Source organism: Phyllobates terribilis, unplaced genomic scaffold (assembly GCF_046119375.1).
Source record: "Phyllobates terribilis strain yellow unplaced genomic scaffold, ASM4611937v1 Scaffold_8__6_contigs__length_399053987, whole genome shotgun sequence".
NCBI classification, from domain to species: Eukaryota; Metazoa; Chordata; class Amphibia; order Anura; family Dendrobatidae; genus Phyllobates; species Phyllobates terribilis.
The window spans coordinates 20,231,708-20,258,819 of NW_027362768.1; the positions used below are offsets into that span (position 1 = coordinate 20,231,708).

Genomic DNA, 27,112 nt, shown 5'->3' on the forward strand with positions numbered 1-27,112 from the left:
CATGTAAAAACCGCATGCGTTTTTCCTGCCAGGGAGAAGCGGAAAAAATATGCAGCATTTCTGCATCATGGGCACATAGCCTCATAACATCTAACCTAGCTGCCTGTGCTTCAGCTGAGATGTGGTCTTAGCTTTTATATACACACATTCCTTCCTGTGTCTCCTTTGTTTACTCACTAGAGTTGGTAGTTTTGCAGAACCGATCCATCAACCATGTCTGTAATCTGTGGTCACTGGACGGGTGCCTTAAAAACTGCCTCCTACCTAACGTCATTCCCCAGTCTGGCGCCATGTCATCGTTGTGACAGGATGTACATGTGACATCCTGCAATGTTAGATAATCAAAAGAAGAGCTGTGGGTGCCTTCAGGTAAGAGACTGTTCTTAGCGCCCTTGTCCAGCGTCCACAAATTACTGACAAGGCCTCTAGACCAAGTCCTGCAAATCAAATAACACCAACTCTACTACTCACACTGTCCTGTTGTGTGTTTAGGGTCAGTTTTGTACTCAGTAACGTGAAGGCAGCCATTTTAAGACAAGCATAAATAAATAATTATAACTTTTTATCAGTTTATTCATAGTAATGTATTTTTCCATTTATTCATTTTCTTTCCCAGAAAATCCCTTGAAGGTTATCATCCAGTTCCCCATAGACCCTAGCTTGGTACATTTCTCATGCTTCTCCTCCATTTACCTCCAGTTTTAGTATTCGACCAATGGAAACCATGATGATAACGTGAGCATAAAACTGTATCTCCAGTTATTAAGAAGGTTGATTAGCAATAGCAGCATAGAATTACAGTTGTCCATGCTGTCTTAGGTTTCCGGCGCTGTATAATCACATTACCTTCTACAATGCTTGAGATGGAAATCTAGATAAAAGCATAACCAGTTCCTGTTGGAATTGAGAGCAAAAATGCTAATTCTTTTCCTTTATAACTGGAGCTACATTTTAAAGGGGGTTTTCACTCTGATGATATATATGACCTGTCCCAATGATAGGTCATGAGCATCAGATTGGAGGGGGGTACCACACCTAGCACTGGATGCATGCAAATATTGAACAGAGCCAGAACAGGACAGGTCCAATCACTTTGTAATGGCCGTTGCTGAGAGTTACAGCCATTTTCCCACTGTTGGAGCTGCAAAAAGCTGATCGGTGGGAGTCTTGGCTGTCAGATCTGATATAGCGGATTGATCTTAAGGATAGCACAAAAACATAAACCAAAACGAGCATACACCTTTAATATAAAATGAATGTAAAGGTACACAGATATGCTGTGGCAGTCGGCCTACCATGATGGTCGCCTGAAAGTGAGATGTATCTCTTTTTCTGAGCTCCTCTCGGTTGATTTTTGACCACAGACCACATCAAAGTTGAATGTGCAGGGAAACAAAAGACCTGTGAAAGCCAAATGGTGCAAAATTTTTAATGAAACCCAATTGCAAAAATGAAGTTTAACCATTAGCACATGCATTATGTTAAAAAATGATCCCAATGGTAGACACCATTGAAAGTTTTATAAACTCATATTCCTTTTCTATGTATGAAAAATATAACATTAGATTCCATCACGTTTCATTGGATGTTTTTTTACAGGATCTAAAAGAAAAAATGGATGAACTGCAGCCACTAATTCCAGTTTTAGAGCAATATAAGACAGATGCTCGGCTGATCACACAGTTCAAGGAAGAGATCCGGAATCTCACCAGCATTCTCACCAGCATTCAGCAAGAGATTGGAGCATTTGACTATGAGGAATTGCATCAACGGGTTCTGGGCCTGGAAACTCGTTTGAGAGAGTGCATGAAAAAACTGAGTAAGACTAATCATTTCTAACTTGTATACAATATTTTTATACATACTAGTAATACTTTGTTCTTCACAGAGTATTTCAATATGTGTTGTCTATGCTAACATGTAAATCATTTGATAGCATGTCAGGAGCGGACACAGACAGAAGGGGGCCATGTGCTAAAACAGTACGTGGGGGCCCTTTGCAGTCTAATAGCTCATCATAATATCCAATTCTACCTTCTTTGGGGGTGGAAGTGGTCCCTCTTTCCTCTTGGGCCCATGTGTGTCCAGCCCTGTTTAATGTACTCAAACTAACACATAAAAAAGTTTGCATGATGCTAATGACTGCTGATCAGCTTCCATTATCTAAACAGCTGTGAAAAAATGAAACATAAAATGAAAATTATACACTGGCCACAATATAGGCATACCTCTTCACTTTCAAAGATAAGATAGAGGGACACATACAGCGGCATGCTTAGCACTCTGCAGTAACTTTTACTTAATTCTAAGGCTGAGTGCCCACGTAGTGTTTTTCAAGCGTTTATGCTGCGGAATTTCCGCAGCATAAACGCTTGTGAAACGCTAGGTAATCCGCCCCCCATGGTCCCCAAGGGGATTCCGCATGTTCTATGCACATGCTGCAGATTTTTCCGCAGCGTTTATGCTGCGTACAAAAATCTGCAGCATGTCATTTAATTTTGCGGAAGCGCAGCGGAACTCCTGCCATTGACTTGCATTGAGACGCATAGAAACCGCGACTGTACATTTTTACAAGCGGCTTCTATGCGTCTCTATGTGCGGATGGTACCCAGTTCTGGAGGAGAGGAGACTCTCTTCCAGACCTGGGTACCATTGTACCTGTAAAAAAAGAATAAAATAACAAATAAAGTTTATATTCACCTGTCCGGCGGCTTCTCTCTGAATGCCGGCATCGCTTGAGGACCTGCGGTGACGTCACAGTCATGTGACCGCAGGCCCTTCACCGCTCTGTCTCGCGATATGCCGGCATCCAGGAACCAGACAGGAACGAGCGCTGCAGCCACGCCGGGGCCTCGGGGGTGAGTATTTCATTTTTACGGTTCACACTATATAAATCCATGCTGTTTGCATGGATTTATACAGTGTGACCTAGTTGTAAAGCACTTTCCAAGTGATGCTATCGCCTGGAAAGCGCTTGTCAATCTGCATGCGGAAACGCATGTGAATCCGCATGTGGATCCGCATGTATTCTGCAGGAAAAACGCATGCACAATCTGCATGCATTTTTTCTGCCAGGGAGATGCAGAAATGCTGCAGAAATTTTCTGCTTCATTTCTGCATCGTGGGCACATAGCCTAAGCCAGGACCCTAACCTAGCTCAGCCCTTTATATGCACCCACACAGAAATGTTTTCCTAGTGAGGCCCATTAGTGTTACCACATAGTATGGTACCCCTGTCATAGCCCCCACAGTGCCCACCCACATACAGTATATTGCCTCCCACAATACATTCCACCACACACAGTATGTTGCCCCCTACAGTACATTCCCACACAATATGATGTTCTCACACACAGTATGATGTCCCCACTGTCCCTCCACCACAATAATATGGTGTTCCCACAACCCATCCACATAGCACAATATGATGCTCCCACAGCCTTCTACACATAGTATAATACCCGCATAGACCCCCACACACAATGTGATGTCACCACAACTCACCCACACACCACAATATGATGCTCCCTCAGCCTTCTACACACAGTATAATACCCGCATAGACCCACACACACACAAAATGATGTCCCCACATCCCTTCACATAGTTATGATGGCTCCTCAGTTTCATACACAGTGTGAAGCCCTCACCCGCACACACACACAATATGATGCCCCCCACACAATATGATGTCCCCTATAGTACATTTCGCCACACACAGTATAATGCCCGATATACATTATAATGCCCCATATCCCCCACTACATAGAACATGATGCCCAAACATACAGTATGATGCCCTCACAGCCACACACACACACACAATATGATGTCCTTACAACCCTCCACAAAGTATGATGCCACCACACACCCATGCAAACAGCATGATACCCCGATAGTACCCACATACAGTATGATGTCCCCAGTACATTCCAGCACACACAGTATGATGTCCCCTCACACAGTATGATGCCCCTGACAATATATCCTGCCACACACAGTATGATGCCCCCCATTACATTACTTCTACCCACACAGTTTGATGCTGCCCACATGGTATGATGCCCCTGTAGTGTGCATAGAAACACACAAACACATACACATCTTTGCTACACCAACATACAGCTCAACACATATATACACAGCTATACTACATCAACACACATAGTTCTGCTACATCAACATTCACACTGCTCTGCTACATATGTAGCACCCTGAGGATTCGGCTGCTACAGGGGTATTGCACCTCAACCCAGAGGTGTGATATTCCACTCCCGGGTAAGGATGGAGTGTGGAACTGAGCTCAGTTAGCTGCATGCACTACACACATCCCATTTCCGAGGGACAGACCGATGGTACTCCCACTAGAGAAATGTGCAGGTACGACAGTGTCTGTTCCTGGCTGGAGTGGGAGGGGGGTGGAACATCCCAGTAGTGTAGGGGCAGATAGGGGGAGCAGTCTGGGTAGTGCTAGGAGCTCATTGGGTGCTGGTCACCTGAGCTCACACATAGAGGGAGTATATAAGGTGGGAACCATCTTAGATCAGGGTCAGTCTGTGAGACGTCAGTCTTTTGTAGAGGTTTGGTCAGTCTGAGAGAGCCTGAGAAGCAGAGAGAGAGGAGAAAGAAGGACCCAGAAGGGGGAGAATAGGGAACTCCAAGAACCCAAAATTAGATCAGAGGGTGAAGAGTTGGCAACAGGGTACCGGATCCCAAGCTGGTGGAGGCTACAGCACACCTTTAGCCAGAGACCGGAGGTCGTGGGCAGGATCTGCCACGACCACCCACTAAATCCACCCGGAAGGCAAACCAAGAATAGGGTCAGGGAACCCAGAGACAAGGGTTTACCAACAAGAGGCCCGAGGGAGCCGGACTTAGGTGGATCCCTGGTGGGGAAGGCCAGAGAGAAGGACAAGTCAGAAAGGGAGCTCAGGACCACGCTCCAGAATCACCTGGGGGTTGGCCGAGTCCAAGACCTGGTGGACGCAGCACGGCTCGGGCGGTCACTTAAGGCCAGAGTGACCACAAGAACAGCAGTAAGTAAAAACCCTGAACTGCACAGCCCGGCTCGGAGTCTCCTTAACATCCACACTGCACCACCACTACCACCATCCTCTACACCTGACCCCCTGAGGCTATACCCCTCCCGTTGGGGGTTATACTACCAGAGCTGCACAAGCACCACCAGCCTCAGCGGACCCTGCTGCAGCGGCGGCCGTATTGACCGCAAATCAACGGGTGGCGTAGTCGACACAAAGAACACTAATAACATCTGTAAGGACTGCCACACACTGAGCTTGACACCCTGGGCACGGACCGGTTCACAGCCACTCGGAGACTACAACCCCCATCTGATCCGGCTCCGGGTCCCCCAAACAACACTGGCCCAGGGGGCGCGTCAACTTTGGCGTAGTCGGCAGGATAACGTGCCCGCAACAACCGGGTACTGCGTGCCTGAAGAAAAGTTCACCGTTACCTCAAAAAGAAGTCTCCTGCCGGTTCCGGAGGGTCCCCGCCAACGGACCCCATCACAGGTCGTTTCCCGCCGGTTGTCCGCCATTTGCAGCTTTTTCCCGCCATCCATGGAGTTTCCCGCCACTGGGAGACGATTCCCGCCATTTCCAAGGATTTCCCGCCTTGGGGGAGCGGACGCCATCATGGGCGTGCCAGAGGGTGGCAAAAGGCCACCTCCCATCGTGGGCCAGGTCGAAGAATGGCGCCAAAAGCGGAAACCGCGCCCACCAACAGAGACTGTGATGCTGGAAGTGTCCATCAGCGTGAGAGAACTGCCCCTGGAACTGACAATCACTAAGTTGCCCCGGGACCACCCTCAATGTGGGCGGAGACAGAACAAAAGAACGAAGATGGGTGCAGCCTGGAGGAGTCTGGAGAGAGCGCACCCGGAGACAAGACGTCTGGAGGAGAGTCCAGAGAGAGCGTACCCGGAGATGGAGGGAGAGACAGGCAGCACCGACCCAGTGGTCAGGAGCCTGCTGCAAGCAACAACCCCACTAGGCTTAGTGGAGATCCTGGCACAGCTCCCCCGAGACCGGGAGTGTGCACAGACCGCGCTGGAGGGCCTCGCACGGAGGATGGCCCGGGTGCAGCGGGAGACGTTGGCGGAGTGGAGCCGAGAGATGGCCCAGCAGACCGGAACCCGTCAGCGGAGCACGCCGCCCGAGACGAGGAGACAGACCGCCTCTGAGGATGGCGCAGGAGGAGTGAAGGCAGGAGACGGCCCCGAGAAGGGAGCTGAACGGACGGAGGCAGGTAAAGGGGACGTCTCTACCCCGAGCCGGGAAACCGCGCGCCTGCCCCAGCTCCCCGTCGCAGAGCCCGAAGTTCCCCCTGCCGTGCCCGTCGCTGCATCGTCACCGCCGCAGACTAGGCCTCAAGCAGTAACCGTGGCCGCGACCCCTGTGACGTCACGCGTTTCGACCCTGAGCGCGGCAAAGCAGGAAATACCATCGGCCTGGTCGCAAGGCCTAGTACCTCCGGGCGCCGCAATACCAACAGCGCCCCCTACCTCCGCGGAGCCACCGGCCTGGTCGCAGGGCCGAGTAACCCAGGGCGCCGCCGTTCTTACGGTGCCCTTTGCCTTTAGGGTGCCCCAAGCCTGGTCGCAAGGCCTGGTCGACCCGGGCGCAGCTACCATCAACGCGCCCTCAACATCTAGAGTGCCGCACCTGGGTGAAGACCTGTTCGCCCAGCATACGTGCCCGGATGGGCAGCCCTTTGTATGGCCCCAGGAGTATATTCAGCTGGAACTCCAGAGAGCAAGGCCCATGTGCGAGCCCCTGATTCCGGCTCCGAAGCCCGTAAGGAGGACCTCGCCCCCACTGGAGGAGATCCAGTTCGAGTGGGACCCCACCGGAGAAGACCTCATGGGGTTCACTCAGGAGACTCGGGCGGCCGCAGCGGAGCGTGCAGAGTGCTGCCGGCAGCAGCTCGAGGTCTTCGAGAGGGAGCGGAGAGAGAGGCGGGTCCGGGAACAGCAAATGCAGATAAGGAGCGCGGAGCAGAAGAGCCGGACCAGGAGGAAACCCCATGCAGCTCATGGTCCCCGTGCCACCGGGACTGTGATAAAATTCAATATGCAGCACGGATGGGGCTTTATTAGAGACCATCAGACCCCCGGCGACGTCTTTGTAACCCGCAGAGACGTAGAAAGCCATCTGCCGGAGGGACACAGAGGTCGTGACCTGTATGTAGGGGACGAGGTCACCTTCACCCGGCACAAGTGTGCCAAAGGACCCTACGCCCTCCATGTGCATCGCCTGACAGAGGAGGAGCTGCGGTGTGAGGAGGAGCAAGAGGACCCGGACGGGTCTGAAGAATCTAAAGAAGGAGCAGGAGGACGCCGTCGTTGAAGTACGGTAGAGAGAGACTGTACATAGTTACCCGTCCGGGTATAAGAACTGTTCTAGTTAAAATATAGTCCCCGTTGGGACCAGCCAATTGAACTGAATCCCGTGTGTCCCTATTCCCACTGACCGAGGACTGAGAGCGGTCAATCCTCCCTAATACCTGGCCGAGGACTGAGAGCGGCCATATTTCCTTTGTATATAGTTGCGCTTCCTAAAGCGCCCCCTACCGGTTTTATAGGAAACTGTTTTCTTCCAAAAGAGACTGTCGCACTTTACCCGGTCACAAGTTGCACCGTGGCCGGAGGAACAAGAATGTTATTTATGAAAAGTTTTATATGAAAAGTTTGATAGCTGATAATATATATGATGTTTTATATGTTGATGTTTATGAAAAAAAAAAATTGTATGTTTTGATGTTTTGTATCTTACAGCCCGAGGACGTGCTGTGGTTTACCAGGGGGAATGTAGCACCCTGAGGATTCGGCTGCTACAGGGGTATTGCACCTCAACCCAGAGGTGTGATATTCCACTCCTGGGTAAGGATGGAGTGTGGAACTGAGCTCAGTTAGCTGCATGCACTACACACATCCCATTTCCGAGGGACAGACCGATGGTACTCCCACTAGAGAAATGTGCAGGTACGACAGTGTCTGTTCCTGGCTGGAGTGAGAGGGGGGTGGAACATCCCAGTAGTGTAGGGGCAGATAGGGGGAGCAGTCTGGGTAGTGCTAGGAGCTCATTGGGTGCTGGTCACCTGAGCTCACACATAGAGGGAGTATATAAGGTGGGAACCATCTTAGATCAGGGTCAGTCTGTGAGACGTCAGTCTTTTGTAGAGGTTTGGTCAGTCTGAGAGAGCCTGAGAAGCAGAGAGAGAGGAGAAAGAAGGACCCAGAAGGGGGAGAAGAGGGAACTCCAAGAACCCAAAATTAGATCAGAGGGTGAAGAGTTGGCAACAGGGTACCGGATCCCAAGCTGGTGGAGGCTACAGCACACCTTAGCCAGAGACCGGAGGTCGTGGGCAGGATCTGCCACGACCACCCACTAAATCCACCCGGAAGGCAAACCAAGAATAGGGTCAGGGAACCCAGAGACAAGGGTTTACCAACAAGAGGCCCGAGGGAGCCGGACTTAGGTGGATCCCTGGTGGGGAAGGCCAGAGAGAAGGACAAGTCAGAAAGGGAGCTCAGGACCACGCTCCAGAATCACCTGGGGGTTGGCCGAGTCCAAGACCTGGTGGACGCAGCACGGCTCGGGCGGTCACTTAAGGCCAGAGTGACCACAAGAACAGCAGTAAGTAAAAACCCTGAAATGCACAGCCCGGCTCGGAGTCTCCTTAACATCCACACTGCACCACCACTACCACCATCCTCTACACCTGATCCCCTGAGGCTATACCCCTCCCGTTGGGGGTTATACTACCAGAGCTGCACAAGCACCACCAGCCTCAGCAGACCCTGCTGCAGCGGCGGCCGTATTGACCGCAAATCAACGGGTGGCGTAGTCGACACAAAGAACACTAATAACATCTGTAAGGACTGCCACACACTGAGCTTGACACCCTGGGCACGGACGGGGTCACAGCCACTCGGAGACTACAACCCCCATCTGATCCGGCTCCGGGTCCCCCAAACAACACTGGCCCAGGGGGCGCGTCATATACACGATGAACCAGCCCCGCTATGTACATACACACACACAGCTCTGCTATATACATACATGCCATGCCTGTGTCTTGCTCCTTGGCCACTGTCTAGGCACGTATCAGAGAATGTCATATGACCAAAAGTTACGGGCAGGACCTTCAGTCTCTACAATGACTACATGGGCAGCACGGTGGTAAGCACTGTTGCTTTGCAGCCCTGGGGTCCTGGGTTCAAATCCCACCATCTACATGGAGTTTGTATGTTCTCTGGGTACTCCAGTTTCCTCCTAAACTCCAAAGACATACCGATAGGGAATTTAGATTGTGAGTAGAGATAAGCAGTGTTCGAATCGAACTGTTCGCCAATCTCAAATTCTAGCTGCTTTGGGCGGTGTTCGAGCCGTTCGACAAACCCGAACGATTTGAAAAAAATCCGGCTGTTCGATAACTGTTCATGCACCAAAATCGTAACTGGATTTTTTCACAGTAATGCTGATAATCAATGTTAATACACAGTTTGAGTGTACAGCAGGGGGGGGCATGGGATGGATCTCTGCAGAAATAATGAAGATCTCCATTTTTTTTTCTCTTTCCCGCATTTAATGTGGGGAGGGTGCAGTCTGTCAGCCTATCAGCAGCGCACATGTAGCACCCTGAGGATTCGGCTGCTACAGGAGTATTGCACCTCAACCCAGAGGTGTGATATTCCACTCCCGGGTAAGGATGGAGTGTGGAACTGAGCTCAGATAGACTGCATGCACTACATACATCCCATTCCAGAGGAGCAGGCCGACGGCACTCCCACTTAGAAATGTGCAGGTGCGACCGAGCCTGTTCCTGGCTGGAGTGGGAGGGGGGAGGAACATCCCATGTAGTGTAGGGGCAGATAGGGGGAGCAGTCTGGGTAGTGGTAGGAGCTCATTGGGTGCTGGTCACCTGAGCTCACACATAGCGGGATATATAAGGAGGGCACCAACTTAGAATCAGGGTCAGTTAGCTGCAGAGGACAAGTCAGATGCAGAGAGCAGGAAACAGCAGCCCTGGAGAGAGAGAGAGTGGAGTGAAGAAAGGCCCAGAGGGGGACAAAGAAGGGACCCAAGAACCCAAATAAGAACACCGGGTGAGGAGTCAGCAAGAGGGTACCGGAACCCAAGCTGGTGGGGGCAAAGACATTCCCCAGCCAGAGACCGGAGACCGTGGGCAGTGTCTGTCACGGTCACCCACTACATTCACCCTGAAGGCACACCACAGGAAGGGTCAGGGAACCTAAGGCCAAAGGTTGCCCAACAGAAGGCCCGAGGGAGCTGGACTTAGGTGAATCACTGGTGGGGACGGCTGAAGTAAGGACAGAGGGAGAGCTCAGGGCCACGCTCCGGACTTGTTTGGGGGTTGGCCGGATCCAGGACCTGGTGGACGCAGCACGGCTCGGGAGGTCACTTGGAGCTAGAGTGACCAGGAACATCTGCAGTAAGTAAAGACCCTTAACTGCACTACCCGAGTCTGTCATCATTACCGGCTGCACCGCACCACCACAACCCCCATCCTCTGCGCCTGTCCCCTCTGAGGCTATACCCCTCCCGTTGGGGGTTATCCCACCAAGCTGCGCATCCACCATCAGCCTCAGCGGACCCTGCTGCAGCGGCGGCCACAGTGACCGCATCACAACGGGTGGCGTAGTCGACACAACGAACTTTAATAACATCAGTAAAGACTGCCACATAACACTTAGCTTGACGCCCTGGGCACGGGACCGGGTCACAGCCGCTCGGAGACTACAACCCCCCATCTGATCCGGTGCCGGGTATTCCCCTCAAAAAGGAATATGTCCCAGGGGGCGCGTCAACTTTGGCGTAGTCGGCAGGATTACGTGCCCGCAACACCCGGGTACTGCGTGCCTGAAGAAAAGTGCAAGTTTACCTCAGAAAGAAGTCTCCCGCCGGTTCCGGAGGGTCCACGCCATCGGACTCCATCACCAGTCGTTTCCCGCCGATTGTCCGCCATTTCCAGCTTGTTCCCGCCATCTGCAGAGTTTCCCGCCACTGGGAAGCGATTCCCGCCAAAACCGCAGATTTCCCGCCTTGGAAGAGCAGCGGACGCCATTATGGGCGTGCCAAAGGAGGGCAGGAGGCCACCTCCCATCATGGGCCAGGACCGAAAATGGCGCCAGAAGTGGAAACCGCCCCCACCAACAGAGACTGTGATGCTGGAGGTGTCTGTCAGCGTGAAAGAACTCCCCCTGGAGCTGACAGTCACCGAGTTGCCCCGGGACCGCCCTCGAAGTGGGAGGAGACGAAAGAAAAGAGAAAAGATGGGTGTCGCTTGGAGCAGTCTAGAACGAGCGCACCCGGAGGCAAGGTGTCCAGAGCGAGAGCACCCGGAGTCGAGAAGAGAAAGAGTCGACCCGGGAATGGAGCGGCAGCAGAGCAGCACCGGCCCGCTGGCCAGGAGCCTGCAGAAGGAAGAAGGAGGAGAGCAGAGCAGCACCGGCCCGCTGGCCAGGAGCCTGCCGGAAGCAGAGCAGAGCAGCACCGACCCGATGGTCAGGAGCCTGCTGGAGTCAACAACCCCGCTAGGCTTAGCGGAGATCCTGGCGCAGCTTCCCCGAGATCGGGAGTGCGCGCGGAGTGCCCTGGAGGGCCTCGCGGGAAGGATGGCCCGAGTGCAGAGGGAGATCCTGGCGGAGTGGGGCCGGGAGATGGCCCAGCAAGCTGGAATCCGTCCACGGAACCCGCTCCCTTGGAAGAAGACACCGACTACCTCTGCGGATGACGCGGGAGGACCCAAGGCCGGAGACGGCGCAGAAGAGGGAGCGAGACGTATGGCAGCAGGTAAGGGGGACGCCTATACCCCATACCGGAAGACCGCCCACCTGCCCCAGCTCCCCGTCGCAGAGCCCGAAAGTCCCCCTGCCGTACCCGAGACCGCCATGACACCGCCACCGACTAGGCCCCGACCGGAAGCCGCCGTCGCGACCCCAGTGACGTCACGCGTCGTGACCCGGAGCGTGGCGAAGGAAGGGAAGCCTCCGGCCTGGTCGCAAGGCCTAGCGTTTCCGGGCGCCGCATCCCCAGCAGAGCCATCTACCTCCGCGGAGCCTCCGGCCTGGTCGCAAGGCCAGGTGGCCCAGGGTGCCGCCGTGTTAACAGTTCCATTTACCTTCCAGATGCCCCAGGCCTGGCCGCAAGGCCTGGGCAACCTGGGCGCCCCCACCATCGCGCCCGCACCCGTAACATCAAGGGTGCCAAGTCTGGGAGAGGACCCCTTCAGCCAGCTAGCGTGGCCGGACGGGCGGCCCTTCATCTGGCCCAAAGAATTCTTGGAACTGGAGCGACAAAAGAAGTTAGGTCCCCTGTGTGAGCCCCTGATCCCGGCTCCAAAGCCCGTGACTCGGGTCTCGCCTCCACTCGAGGAAGCCCAGTTCGTGTGGGACCCCACGGGAGAAGATTTGATGGGGTTCACCGGAGAGACTCGGGCAGCTGCAGCAGAGCGTACCGAGTGTTGCCGTCAACAGCTGGCAGAGTTCAAGAGAGAGCGGGAGGAGAGGCGGGCCAGAGAGCAATGGGCCCGGACCCGCAGCGCGGAGCAAAAGAGTCGGACCAGAAGGGACCCCTATGCAGCAGATCGTCCCCGTACCATCGGGACGGTAATAAAGTTTAATGCGCAGCATGGGTGGGGCTTCATAAAGGACCGGAACACCATGGGTGACGTCTTCGTTACCCGACGGGATGTCGAGTCTCACCTGCCAGAGGGTCACAAAGGCCGTGACCTCTACGTCGGTGACGAGGTAACGTTCACCCGGCACAAGTGTGCCAAGGGACCTTACGCCCTCCACGTGCATCGCCTGACAGAGGAGGAGTTGCGGTGTAGGGAGGAGGAGCCAGAAGACCCGGACGGGTTCAAGGCTAGAAGGTACTATGACTGAGATAGTACAAAGGACTGTATATAGTTACCTGTCGGGGTACCCAAGTAACCGTGGCTGCTTTAAAGTTTAGTCCCCGTTGGGACCAGTGAACAGTTTAACCCGTGTGTCCCCTACCCAAACCAGGCTGAGGACTGTGAGCAGCCATCCCATTCCCTTTACTTGGCCGGGGACTGAGAACGGCCAAAACTTCCCTGTACATAGTTGCGCTTCCTAAGGCGCCCCCTACTGGTTTTATGAGAAACTGCTTATCAAAAGACTGTCGCACTTTACCTGGTCACGAGTTGCACGGTGACCAGAGGAGGAAGAAAGAACGAGACGACGAGAATGTTATAATGATGTCTATATGAAAAAGTTATATATATATAATATTTTATATGTTTTATATGTTTATAAAAATTTGTATGTTTTGGTGTTTTTGTCTTTGCAGCCCGAGGACGTGCTGTGATTTACCAGGGGGGAATGTAGCACCCTGAGGATTCGGCTGCTACAGGAGTATTGCACCTCAACCCAGAGGTGTGATATTCCACTCCCGGGTAAGGATGGAGTGTGGAACTGAGCTCAGATAGACTGCATGCACTACATACATCCCATTCCAGAGGAGCAGGCCGACGGCACTCCCACTTAGAAATGTGCAGGTGCGACCGAGCCTGTTCCTGGCTGGAGTGGGAGGGGGGAGGAACATCCCATGTAGTGTAGGGGCAGATAGGGGGAGCAGTCTGGGTAGTGGTAGGAGCTCATTGGGTGCTGGTCACCTGAGCTCACACATAGAGGGATATATAAGGAGGGCACCAACTTAGAATCAGGGTCAGTTAGCTGCAGAGGACAAGTCAGATGCAGAGAGCAGGAAACAGCAGCCCTGGAGAGAGAGAGAGTGGAGTGAAGAAAGGCCCAGAGGGGGACAAAGAAGGGACCCAAGAACCCAAATAAGAACACCGGGTGAGGAGTCAGCAAGAGGGTACCGGAACCCAAGCTGGTGGGGGCAAAGACATTCCCCAGCCAGAGACCGGAGACCGTGGGCAGTGTCTGTCACGGTCACCCACTACATTCACCCTGAAGGCACACCACAGGAAGGGTCAGGGAACCTAAGGCCAAAGGTTGCCCAACAGAAGGCCCGAGGGAGCTGGACTTAGGTGAATCACTGGTGGGGACGGCTGAAGTAAGGACAGAGGGAGAGCTCAGGGCCACGCTCCGGACTTGTTTGGGGGTTGGCCGGATCCAGGACCTGGTGGACGCAGCACGGCTCGGGAGGTCACTTGGAGCTAGAGTGACCAGGAACATCTGCAGTAAGTAAAGACCCTTAACTGCACTACCCGAGTCTGTCATCATTACCGGCTGCACCGCACCACCACAACCCCCATCCTCTGCGCCTGTCCCCTCTGAGGCTATACCCCTCCCGTTGGGGGTTATCCCACCAAGCTGCGCATCCACCATCAGCCTCAGCGGACCCTGCTGCAGCGGCGGCCACAGTGACCGCATCACAACGGGTGGCGTAGTCGACACAACGAACTTTAATAACATCAGTAAAGACTGCCACATAACACTTAGCTTGACGCCCTGGGCACGGGACCGGGTCACAGCCGCTCGGAGACTACAACCCCCCATCTGATCCGGTGCCGGGTATTCCCCTCAAAAAGGAATATGTCCCAGGGGGTGCGTCACACACACGGAGCGAAGTGCTTTTTTTCACTCAAGCATGGGCATGTGTCATTGGCAGTGTATGTCACATGTCCTTGCCCTATAAGACCCAGCCATTTTCCCCGTCGCCACCATTTTCTCACTGCTGCAGCTGAGTGTTAGACAGCACTGCTGCTGCTGTTAGCGCTATATTGTGTAACTGAATTGCAAGCGAATTTTCTCTTAAATAGACAGAAAGTTTTAGGGAGTAGGGACTAGTTTGTAATTGCAGCCCTTTTGAGGGCTGGGTTACAGCAGTTCTTAGCACTTTTAGCAGGCAGGTCTGTGCTCTTAAATAGACAGATAAGTTGGGAGTAGTGACTAGTTGTAATTCCAGCCCTTTTGAAGGCTAGGTTACATTAGTTCCTATCACTTTTTGCCAGGCAGGTCTGTTTTAGTGCTATGCAAGTGTTTTTCACAGCATTTGGCTAAATCTAGCTAAGCAAATCCTTTTGGGCCTCTTGCAGTGTGTGTTAGTCAGTGGAGTAGCGTATCTGTGTTGCAAGCTACACCAACTGTGTATGTAATACAATTTTTTTACTGCACCTAGCCAAGTAAAACCTTTTGGGCATAGTAGCAGTGTGTGGCACTCATTGTATTAGGCCATCTATACCAAGCTCCACCAGCTTTGAAATTAATAATAATTTTTAGCTGCATCAAGCCCGGAAAATAATTTTGGGCATAGTAGCAGTGTGTGGTACTCATTGTATTAGGCCATCTATACCAAGCTCCACCAGCTTTGAAATTAATAATAATTTTTAGCTGCATTTTGCCTGTAAAATAATTTTGGGCATATTAGCAGTGTCTGGTACTCATTCTATTAGGCCATCTATACTAAGCTCCACCAGCTTTCAAATTACTAATAATTTTTAGCTGCATGTTGCCTGGAAAATAATTTTGGGCATAGTAGCAGTGTGTGGTACTCATTGTATTAGGCCATCTATACCAAGCTCCACCAGCTTTGAAATTAATAGTAATTTTTTGCTGCATCTAGCCCGGAAAATAATTTTGGGCTTAGTAGCAGTGTGTGGTACTCATTGTATTAGGCCATCTATACCAAGCTCCACCAGCTTTGAAATTAATAATAATTTTTAGCTGCATCTAGCCCGGAAAATAATTTTGGGCTTAGTAGCAGTGTGTGGTACTCATTGTATTAGGCCATCTATACCAAGCTCCACCAGCTTTGAAATTAATAATAATTTTTAGTTGCATCTTGCCCGGAAAATGATTTTGGGCATAGTAGCAGTGTGTGGTACTCATTGTATTAGACCATCTATACCAAGCTCCACCAGCTTTGAAATTAATAATAATTTTTAGCTGCATCTTGCCTGTAAAATAATTTTGGGCATATTAGCAGTGTGTGGTACTCATTCTATTAGGCCATCTATACTAAGCTCCACCGACTTTCAAATTACTAATAATTTTTAGCTGCATCTAGCCCGGAAAATGATTTTGGGCATAGTAGCAGTGTGTGGTACTCATTCTACTAGGTCATCTATACTAAGCTCCACCAGCTTTTAAATTACTAATAATTTTTAGCTGCATCTTGCCTGGAAAATTATTTTGGGCCTGTAGCAGTGTTTGGTACTCATTCTATTAGGCCATCTATACCAAGCTCCACCACCTGTGTATCTAATAAAATTGTTTTACTGCTTCTAACCCAGCCAATCCTTTTGGGCTAGTACCACAATTTGGCCACTCAGCTCTGCTCGGTTTCCATCCATCGTTTTTTGTGCAAACAACTCCAGAGTTGTCAACTAGTTAACCACCAAAATGAGTGGCAAAAGGCCTGCTGCTGGTGGAAAGAGGAATAGGCGTGTTGGGAAGGGAAAAAAAGGTTGCTTCCGTGGGGTAGGTGTTAAAGCAACAGTAACATCTGCAGAAGAAAGACCATCTTTCAGCCAAACTAAGATGTCTATTTCTTTTAGTGGAGAATGTGATACGATCCCTTTCTTACGAACACGCCTATCGCTACAAATTCCAGATGAGGCACAAAAACAGCAGGTGCTTCAACGGATATCAAGTACTCCTTCAAGTGGGCTCTCCTCCACCTCAACTTCAACATCACAAATACTCCAGTCCTCAGAGGTGTCACCCCAATCGCACTTGCTTCCTCACAGCTCCCAAGTCTCCAGCTACCCATCTGAGTATGGGGTAGAACAGATGGTTGAGTCTGCAGAGCTGTTTACTCATACTATAGCCTGGGAATCAGAGGTCGGCTCCATAGCTTCTGTGAATCCAGACGAGGAAATGATCTGCACTGATGCCCAGAATCTTTATGAGTCGGATCCAGGACCAGATGAAGAAGGTTCTGAGCATAATGTAGACCCTCGTTCCCAAACTGTAACTCCTGTTGGTGGAGACAATGAGGAAGACGATGATGAGACTCAAATACCTGATTGGAGCGACAACTTGAGTTTTTTGTCAGGGAAGGAAGAGGTTGGCTCTGAGGACGACGGGTGTGAGAACACACAGGGTGATGATGACGAGGTTGCAGATCCCACTTACTGTCAACCCACAGTCAGCCAGTCGATGAGGTCAGCAGAGGAGGTGGAGGAGGATGCTAGTGACGACGAGGTCAGGTTGCGCCTTCCTGGACAGAGACGTAATACTGGAAGCACGTCAACAACTGCATCCTCAAACACAACTCTGCCTCTGACCACAAGTCGTGGTGGCTCTTCAGGTCGCATGGGTTCTAAGCCTGGCATAGCCTGGGCATTTTTTCAGATCGATAATGATGACCCAACTCATGTTATCTGTAACATTTGTCACCAAAAGCTAAGTAGAGGCCAAAAAATCCATAGTTTGAGTAATTCATGCATGAACAGTCACATGGATATGAAGCATAAGTTGCAGTGGGAAGCTCACTGTGCTACAATGCGGCCTAGCGGGCCGGGCCAACCACCATCTGCCCCATCTTGTGCATCCGCGGCCTCTTCATCCTCTGTGACTGGGGGGACAGCTGTCACACCTGTTTTGAGACGCAGACCTGCCACCTCTTTACCCGCAACAGCCAGTGTGATTGGCAGGTCATCATTTCATTTGGAAGTGGAAACACCAGCGGGTGTTGAGCGCTCTCTGACATCGAGAGCAAACACCTTTGGATCAAGGCAACCTAACTTTTCCGCCTGCATCTTCCTCACAGACCATCAGTTTGCCGGGGACACCCTACTCAACCCCGCCTAAGCACAACAGCCCGCCCTAGGTACGTCAGATGTGGACAAGTAAAAGACCATTTCCTCCTAGCCATGAGAAAGCTAAGAGGTTGAATTTCACCATCTGCAAGCTCTTGGCTACAGAAATGCTGCCTTTCCACCTGGTGGACACAGAGGATTTTCAAGACCTTAAGTCCGTCGCAGTGCCCCAGTACCAGATGCCCAGTCGGCACTACTTCTCAAAGAAAGGTGTGCCTGCGCTCCACCAGCATGTCGCACACAACATCACTGCTTCTTTGAGAAACTCTGTGTGTGACAGGGTGCATTTCACCACAGACACTTGGACGAGTAGGCATGGACAGGGGCGTTACATGTCGCTGACTGGGCACTGGGTAACTATGGTGACAGCAGGACAAGGGGCTGCTGTCCAAGTCATGCCGTCCCCACGAGTTGTGCGTCAATCCTCTTTATCTCAAAGTTCCTCCACTGCTTCTGCCTCCTCAACCTCCTCTCGGTCCTCCACCTGCACCCAAAGCCTGTCTGGTCATGCCACCCGCTTTCTAACTGCGCAGAAGGGATCCTGCACACCTCCTTACTATGCTGGCAGCAGGGCTCAAAGTCATCAGGCGGTTTTTACTTTGAAATGTCTGGGAAATGTGAGTCACACAGCTGAGGAGTTGTGGTCAGCTCTGAAGAACCAGTTTCATGAATGGTTGTCTCCACTGGACTTGATACCAGAGAAGGCCGTGTGCGACAATGCTGCAAACCTGGGTGCGGCCCTTAGCGGGGGCAATGTCACACACATGCCTTGTATGGCTCACGTGTTGAACCTGGTTTTCCAGCAATTTTTAGCCCACTATCCCGGACTAGATGGCCTTCTGCAGAGGGCACGGTCGCTGTGTGCTCACTTCCGCCGTTCGCATCCCGCAGCTCAGTGACTTACATCTCTACAGAAGTCGTTGGGCCTGCCACTTCTCCAGCTAAAATGCGATGTGCCTACCCGGTGGAATTCAACTCTGCACATGTTGCAGCGACTGTGGCAGCACCGACAAGCCCTGGTGCAATATGTTCTGACTTATAGCCTGGGCCAACGACATCCAGAGGTGGGGAAAATCATGCTGGAGGAGTGGTCTCAGATCAGGGACCTATGCACCCTTCTGCACAGTTTTGAAATGGCGACGAAGATGTTTAGTGCTGACGATGCCATTATCAGCATGACTATTCCAGTGATTTACATGCTGGAGCATATCTTAAACAGAATTCGGAGTCAGGTGGTGGGACAAGAGTAGGTGGAGGAAGTAGAGGAGGAGGAGTTTTATGCGGAAGGGCTAACATCTGCAAGGTCCAGACGGTCGGCAGCACCAAGGCGGCAGGCATGGGAGGGTGGGGGAGAGGGATTAACCAGGGCACATTGTAGCAGCCAAACTAGTGAGGAAGGTGCTGGAGCCCAGGAAGAAGTGGAGGACGAACTGGCGATGGGCATGGAAGACTCATCAGATGAGGTAGACCTTGATCACATTTCTGTTGTGCGAGGTTGGGGGGAGAGGGCAGAGGAAGGAAGCATGATTCTTACCTCGCCACCAACACAACAGGGAATTGGTGCTCCTGGATGCCCAAGACACATGAGTGCCTTCTTGCTGCACTACCTGCAACATGACCCTCAAATTGTCAGAATTCAAAATAATCCTGACTACTGGGTTGCCACACTCTTAGATCCCCGGTACAGAAGTAAATTTGCCGAAATAATTCCTGCCATAGAAAGGGATTCACGCATGCAGGAGTATCAGCAGAGACTGTTGCAGAACCTTACATGTGCTTTTCCACAAAACACCAGTGGTGCAAGTAGTGAATCTCACAGTTCTAACATGCCAACAGTGGGACTGTCGAGTCTTCAGTAGTGTTGAGCCACCCCCGTAGTGTTCGAGTTCGGTTCGGTTCGTCGAACACCCTTGTGTTCGCCGAACTGTTTGTCGAACTGTTCGTCGAACACCTTCGAACACCGTTAAAACCAATGGCAGGCAAACAAAAACACATAGAAACACATAGAAAACACTTTCAAAGGTGTCCAAAAGCTGACAAACTGCTCAGAAGACATAACTAACACATGGAAAAGTGACAAGTACATATAGTCATGCGAAAAGAAAAGTGGTGGAGGAGTAAAAGGAGGGGGAGACACAGATATAGGCATGTCATGCCCTTCTAAAATCCAAAAAGTAAGAAGCCGACAAGGCCAGTCCGTTCCAGCCCGTGCCACCTCTGTGTCGCCGGGTTTGTGCCAGAGCCGCGGTGGACCCTAACGGCCAGCCCCCCTCTCCCAATACTGGTGCCTGTCCGCTGGTGGGTCGAGCGAGCCCCCCTGTGGTGGAGGCAGCTCTAAGCTTTTTAATTTAAATTGTCTCTCTAATTTGAATGAATACACTTTAAATCCTTTTACAAGGATCTATTGAAGGGCAAGTCTCATGCCAGCAGCCGCGTTATTCCAGCTCCAGTAGCGTCCTCTAAAGCTGCTGCAGTTAAAAAGCTTTTATAAGGATCGAGCTTGGCTGTCCACCGCAAGGCGTCCTACCGCCAGTCCCAGCCCCTATGCCTTGGGGTGCCTCCTGATGCTCTTCACTGAGTATCCCGTGGTCCCGAAGCATTTCCTTTGAAAAAATTAAGTGTACAAACTACAGCTTGCTTAACAGCCGGGATAATCCACTGACTAGCAGACACTGCTACTAGGCACAAAGAATTTCCTGGGCTAAATGCAGTTAAAAATTAGTAATTAGATACTCTCGTTGGATGCTGAGAAAGCATTCCATAGAGTCTCCTGGCACGCCATATATTATTCTCTTAAAAAGCTTGGGGTAGGGGTCTAGGGGACCCTTTTATAGCCAAAATCACGGCCCTGTATCGCAATACGTCACCTAGGCTGAAGATAAATGGAACTGTAGCACCCCGAGGGCTTGGTTGCTACAGAGGTCTTGCACCTCACCCAAAGGTGTGATATCTCACTCTCAGGTAAGGATGGAGTGTGGATCAGGACCCGACACCTGCATGCATTACACCACATTGCCGTGGGGCAGGGCGACCAATATGCCCCTGAGATGGACACGACAGTCCTTTTCCCTGGCTGGAGTGGGGGGAGGGAACACTGAGGAAGGGGAACCCTGTAGTGCAGGAGCAGGGAGGAAGCAGTTCCTGGGTGCATTGAGAAGGGAGTATAAAAGGTGGGCACCATCTTAGTTCAGTGCAGAGAAGTCTGAGCAGAAGTCACAGGGAGCAGGGCCTCTGCATGAGCTCTACTCCGGAGGCGGGCCTAGTATCAGAGGCCCAGGCCTGGAAGAGGGAGAAGGAAGGAAGAGGAGCGGAGAAGGCTCCAGGAACGAGGAACAAAGGGATCCCAGGGGTGTGGACGGGCGAGTCGCCACCGCACGCCCGAATCCACCTGCGTGGAGGGGTCAGGCCAAAGGGGGAGACCGGTCCCCGAATCTAGTGGAGGCAGGAAACGACCCTCAGCTAGAAACCGGAGGCTGTGACATTTTATGTGGCGCAGCCCCTCGCTATACCCGCTAGGAGGGCAGCACATAGGGTCAGGGAAACTGGCGCCAAGTTTACCAAGAGGAGGCCCAAGGCAGCCGGACAGAAGGGTTGGTAAGAAAGGCCAGACAAAGGACACACAAAGGGGGTCCTGTGAAGCGCTCCAAAGTTATCTGGAAGTTGTCTGAGCCCCTCACCTCTTGAGCACAGTACGACGTGGGCAGCCGTTACCTGCAGAAGTGGTCTGGATAATAAGAACTGTGAGTAAAGGCCCTGGACTGCATCACTGACTCGTTACTGCTGCTGCCCTGCACCATCACCCCCATCCTCCGCATACACTGCCCTGAGGCTATACTCCTCCCGTGGGGAGTTATGCTACGCTCTGCTGCACCCACAACACCAGCCTCAGCGGTCTGCCCTGCAGCGGCGGTTCACTCTGACCGCAATCCACGGGTGGCTTAGTCGGACATTTATACATCAAAACCACATAAATAGTTCCGCCACTGGTTTGACCACCCTGAGCCACGGAACCGGGTCGCCGCCACAAAGACTACAACCACCAGCATCCACCAAAAAGGGTCCGGCTCCGGGTGTCCCAAGGCCCAGGGGGTGCATCAGAACATTTTCATCACCTTTCACAATCACCAATGGGACAAGGCAGGGATGTCCTCTGTCCCCTCTCTTATACATCCTAGTGACGGAGCACCTGCTCTCATCAATTCGCCATAACCCCAATATTAGGTGGATTGAGGTGGGAGGCACCGAGTACAAGTGCTCTCTATTTGCTGATGATGTCCTAGTATATATCACTCAATCACATATATCCATCCATGCTGTTATGGCTGAAATAGATCACTTTGTTACATGGTCAAATTTTAAAATCAATGCAGCGAAGTCTGAGGCCCTCGATGTCTCCCTCCCCAAATCCATATAGGATTCCATCCAGTCCAACTTTCCCTTTGCCTGGCCCTCACAGGGTATCAAATACTTAGGAATTCCTATTCATAGAGACCTCTCCCATCTATGTTATCTTAATTTTGGGCCCTTTATTGAACAACTCCATACAGACCACGGTTGGCAAGTTAGAACTGTAAGATTCACTACGTGAACCACTGGTGTTTTGTGGAAAAGCACATGTACACTGTGTTCCAAATTATTATGCAAAAAGTGTTTAGGAGTGATAAGGGGAGAATTTGTTTGTTTGTCAGTTAAACTCATTGATGGTGATGTGTGTCAGGGCTCTTTATATCACTGTAAGCAATTGCAGACACCTGTGCTAATTATTTTGGCAGGTGTGTCCAATGAACGGCAAGACTACTTAAGAAGGCTGTCCCACATTATTAAGCAGCCTACATTTTCTACCAAAATGGGAAAGAAAAAGGATGTGTCGGCTGCTGAGAAGCAACAAATTGTGGAGTGTTTAGGTCAAGGCATGACTGCAATCAACATTGTGCGATGATCAGGATGAAGTGTCTTGGCAATCAAGAAGTATGTAGCTGATTCACAGTACACACGTGTGCGTGCTGATAAGGGCAAATTGAGGACTCTTTCCTACAGGCAATTACGTCAGGTTAAAAGAGCAGCGGCAAAAAAAGCCTGGTCATAGCAGCAGACAAGTTTTTGAAGCTGCTGGTGCCTCCAACGTCCCCCGAACAACAAGATGCAGGGTCCTTCAGAGGTTTGCAGCAGTGCGTACGCCATCCTGTCGACCTTCTCTATCCACTGCACACAAGCAGAAACGGCTCCAGTGGGCCAAACAATACATGAAGACTGACTTCAAAACTGTTTTGTTCACGGATGAGTGCCGTGCAACGCTCGATGGTCCACATGGATGGAGTGGAGGATGGCTGGTTGATGGACACCCCACACAAACACGGCTACAGCGCCAACAAGGAGGAGGTGGAGTAATGTTTTGGGCTGGAATCATGGGGAGAGAGATTGTCGGCCCCTTTAGGATCCCTGAAGGGGTAAAGATGAACTCCATAAGGTATGTGGAGTTTCTCAAACAGCACTTCCTGCCATGGTTCAAGAAGAAGAACCGTGTATTCCACAGCAACATCATTTTCATGCATGATAATGCACCGTCTCATGCTGCACATAAAACATCTACATCTCTGGCTGATATGGGCATAAAAGGGGACAAACTTATGGTGTGACCCAAATGCTCCCCTGACCTCTACCCCATTCAGAACCTCTGGAGCATCATCAAAAGGAGTGTCTATGATGGCGGGAGGCAGTTCACATCTAAGCAACAGCTCTGGGAGGGTATTCTGTCCTCATGCAAAACAATTGAAGCAGAAACCATCCAAAACCTGACAAATTCAATGGATGAGAGAGTTCAGAAGCTCCTTTCGAACAAGGGGTCCTATGTGCAAATGTAACATAACCTAGAATAAAGTTTTGAGTTGAAAACTGTTTGATTTCAGTTTCTAATAACCTGCTAATGCTTATAATTTCAAAAATGACCTTTTTTTTGGTCTTTATTAAAATGAAAAGGTTGATCGAAGAGTTTGGGGGATCTAAGAGTGTGGCAACCCAGTAGTCAGGATTACTTCGAATTCTGACAATGTGAGGGTCATGTTGCAGGTAGTGCAGCAAGAAGGCACTTATGTGTCTTGAGCATCTCGGAGCCCCAAAATTATTTTCCAGGCTAGATGCAGCTAAAAATTATTAATAATTTTAAATCTGGTGGAGCTTAGTATTAGTGTTGAGCCACCCCCGTAGTGTTCGAGTTCGGTTCGGTTCGTCGAACACCCGTGTGTTCGCCGAACTGTTCGTCGAACTGTTCATCGAACACCTTCGAACACCGTTAAAACCAATGGCAGGCAAACAAAAACACATAGAAACACATAGAAAACACCTTCAAAGGTGTCCAAAAGCTGACAAACTGCTCAGAAGACACAACTAACACATGGAAAAGTGACAAGTACATATAGTCATGCGAAAAGAAAAGAGGTGGAGGAGTAAAAGGAGGGGGAGACACAAATATAGGCATGTCATGCCCTTCTAAAATCCAAAAAGTGAGAAGCCGACACATTCAGTCTGCTCCTGCCCGTGCCACCTCCGTGTCGCCGGGTTTGTGCCAGAGCCGCGGTGAACCCTGACGGCCAGCCCCCCTCTCCCAATACTGGTGCCTGTCCGCTGGTGGGTCGAGTGAGCCCCCCTGTGGTGGAGGCAGCTCTAAGCTTTTTAATTTAAATTGTCTCTCTAATTTGAATGAATACACTTTAAATCCATTTACAAGGATCTTTTGGAGGGCAAGTCTCATGCCAGCAGCCGCGTAATTCCAGCTCCAGTAGCGTCCACTAAAGCTGCTGCAGTTAAAAAGCTTTTATAAGGATCGAGCTCGGCTGTCCACCGCAAGGCATCCTACTGCCAGTCCCAGCCCCTATGCCTTGGGGTGCCTCCTGATGCTCTTCACTGAGTATCCCGTGGTCCCGAAGCATTTCCTTTGAAAAAATTGTGTCCAAACTACAGGTGGTGTAGCTTGCTTAACAGCCGGGATAATCCGCTGACTAGCAGACACTGCTACTAGGCACAAAGTATTTCCTGGGCTAGATGCAGTTAAAAATTTGTAATTAGATACTCTCGTTGGATGCTGAGAAAGCATTCCATAGAGTCTCCTGGCACGCCATATATGATTCTCTTAAAAAGCTTGGGGTAGGGGTCTAGGGGACCCTTTTATAGCCAAAATCACGGCCCTGTATCACAATACGTCACCTAGGCTGAAGATAAATGGAACTGTAGCACCCTGAGGGCTCGGTTGCTACAGAGGTATTGCACCTCACCCAGAGGTGTGATATCTCACTCTCAGGTAAGGATGGAGTGTGGATCAGGACCCGACACCTGCATGCATTACACCACATTGCCGTGGGGCAGGGCGACCAATATGCCTCTGAGATGGGCACGACAGTCCCTGTCCCTGGCTGGAGTGGGGGGAGGGAACACTGAGGAAGGGGAACCCTGTAGTGCAGGAGCAGGGAGGAAGCAGTTCCTGGGTGCATTGAGAAGGGAGTATAAAAGGTGGGCACCATCTTAGTTCAGTGCAGAGAAGTCTGAGCGGAAGTGGCAGGGAGCAGGGGCTCTGCATGAGCTCTGCTCCGGAGGCGGGCCTATTAACAGAGGCCCAGGCCTGGAAGAGGGAGAAGGAAGGAAGAGGAGCGGAGAAGGCTCCAGGAACGAGGAATAAAGGGATCCCAGGGGTGCGGACGGGCGAGTCGCCACCGCACGCCCGAATCCACCTGCGTGGAGGGGTCAGGCCAAAGGGGGAGACCGGTCCCCGAAACTAGTGGAGGCAGGAAACGACCCTCAGCTAGAAACCGGAGGCTCTGACATTTTATGTGGCGCAGCCCCTCGCTACACCCGCTAGGAAGGCACCACATAGGGTCAGGGAAACTGGCGCCAAGTTTACCAAGAGGAGGCCCGAGGCAGCCGGACAGAAGGGTTGGTAAGAAAGGCCAGACAGAGGACACACAAAGGGGGTCCTGTGAAGCGCTCCAAAGTTATTTGGGAGTTGTCTGAGCCCCTCACCTGGTGAGCACAGTACGACGTGGGCAGCCGTTACCTGCAGACGTGGTCTGTATAATAAGAACTGTGAGTAAAGGCCCTGGACTGCATCACTGACTCCGTGTCGTTACTGCTGCTGCCCTGCACCATCACCCCCATCCTCCGCATACACTGCCCTGAGGCTATACTCCTCCCGTGGGGAGTTATGCTACGCTCTGCTGCACCCACAACACCAGCCTCAGCGGTCTGCCCTGCAGCGGCGGTTCACTCTGACCGCAATCCACGGGTGGCGTAGTCGGACATTTAAACATCAAAACCACATAAATAGTTCCGCCACTGGTTTGACCACCCTGAGCCACGGAACCGGGTCGCCGCCACGAAGACTACAACCACCAGCATCCACCAGAAAGGGTCCTGCTCCGGGTGTCCCAAGGCCCAGGGGGTGCATCAGAACATTTTCATCACCTTTCACAATCACCAATGGGACAAGGCAGGGATGTCCTCTGTCCCCTCTCTTATACATCCTAGTGACGGAGCACCTGCTCTCATCAATTCGCCATAACCGCAATATTAGGTGGATTGAGGTGGGAGGCACCGAGTACAAGTGCTCTCTATTTGCTGATGATGTCCTAGTATATATCACTCAATCACATATATCCATCCATGCTGTTATGGCTGAAATAGATCACTTTGTTACATGGTCAAATTTTAAAATCAATGCAGCGAAGTCTGAGGCCCTCGATGTCTCCCTCCCCAAATCCATATAGGATCCCATCCAGTCCAACTTTCCCTTTGCCTGGCCCTCACAGGGTATCAAATACTTAGGAATTCCTATTCATAGAGACCTCTCCCATCTATGTTATCTTAATTTTGGGCCCTTTATTGAACAACTCCATACAGACCATGGTTGGCAAGTTAGAACTGTAAGATTCACTACGTGAACCACTGGTGTTTTGTGGAAAAGCACATGTACACTGTGTTCCAAATTATTATGCAAAAAGTGTTTAGGAGTGATAAGGGGAGAATTTGTTTGTTTGTCAGTTAAACTCATTGATGGTGATGTGTGTCAGGGCTCTTTATATCACTGTAAGCAATTGCAGACACCTGTGCTAATTAGTTTGGCAGGTGTGTCCAATGAAAGGCAAGACTACTTAAGAAGGCTGTCTCACATTATTAAGCAGCCTACATTTTCTGCCAAAATGGGAAAGAAAAAGGATGTGTCGGCTGCTGAGAAGCAACAAATTGTGGAGTGTTTAGGTCAAGGCATGACTACAATCAACATTGTGCGATGATCAGGATGAAGTGTCTTGGCAATCAAGAAGTA

The 27,112-nt window shown here is 51.2% G+C and overlaps 1 protein-coding gene across 2 annotated transcripts in view; it reads left to right on the forward strand.

The window, feature by feature from the left end:
- OLFM3 (olfactomedin 3) overlaps window positions 1–27,112 on the forward strand; it is a 410,172-nt gene that overhangs the window by 337,547 nt on the left and 45,513 nt on the right. For both annotated transcript variants that reach the window (XM_073642855.1, XM_073642854.1), the window contains exon 4: window positions 1,600–1,819. In XM_073642855.1, the coding sequence (XP_073498956.1) occupies window positions 1,600–1,819 (220 nt within the window). The remainder of the gene's footprint in view (window positions 1–1,599; window positions 1,820–27,112) is intronic.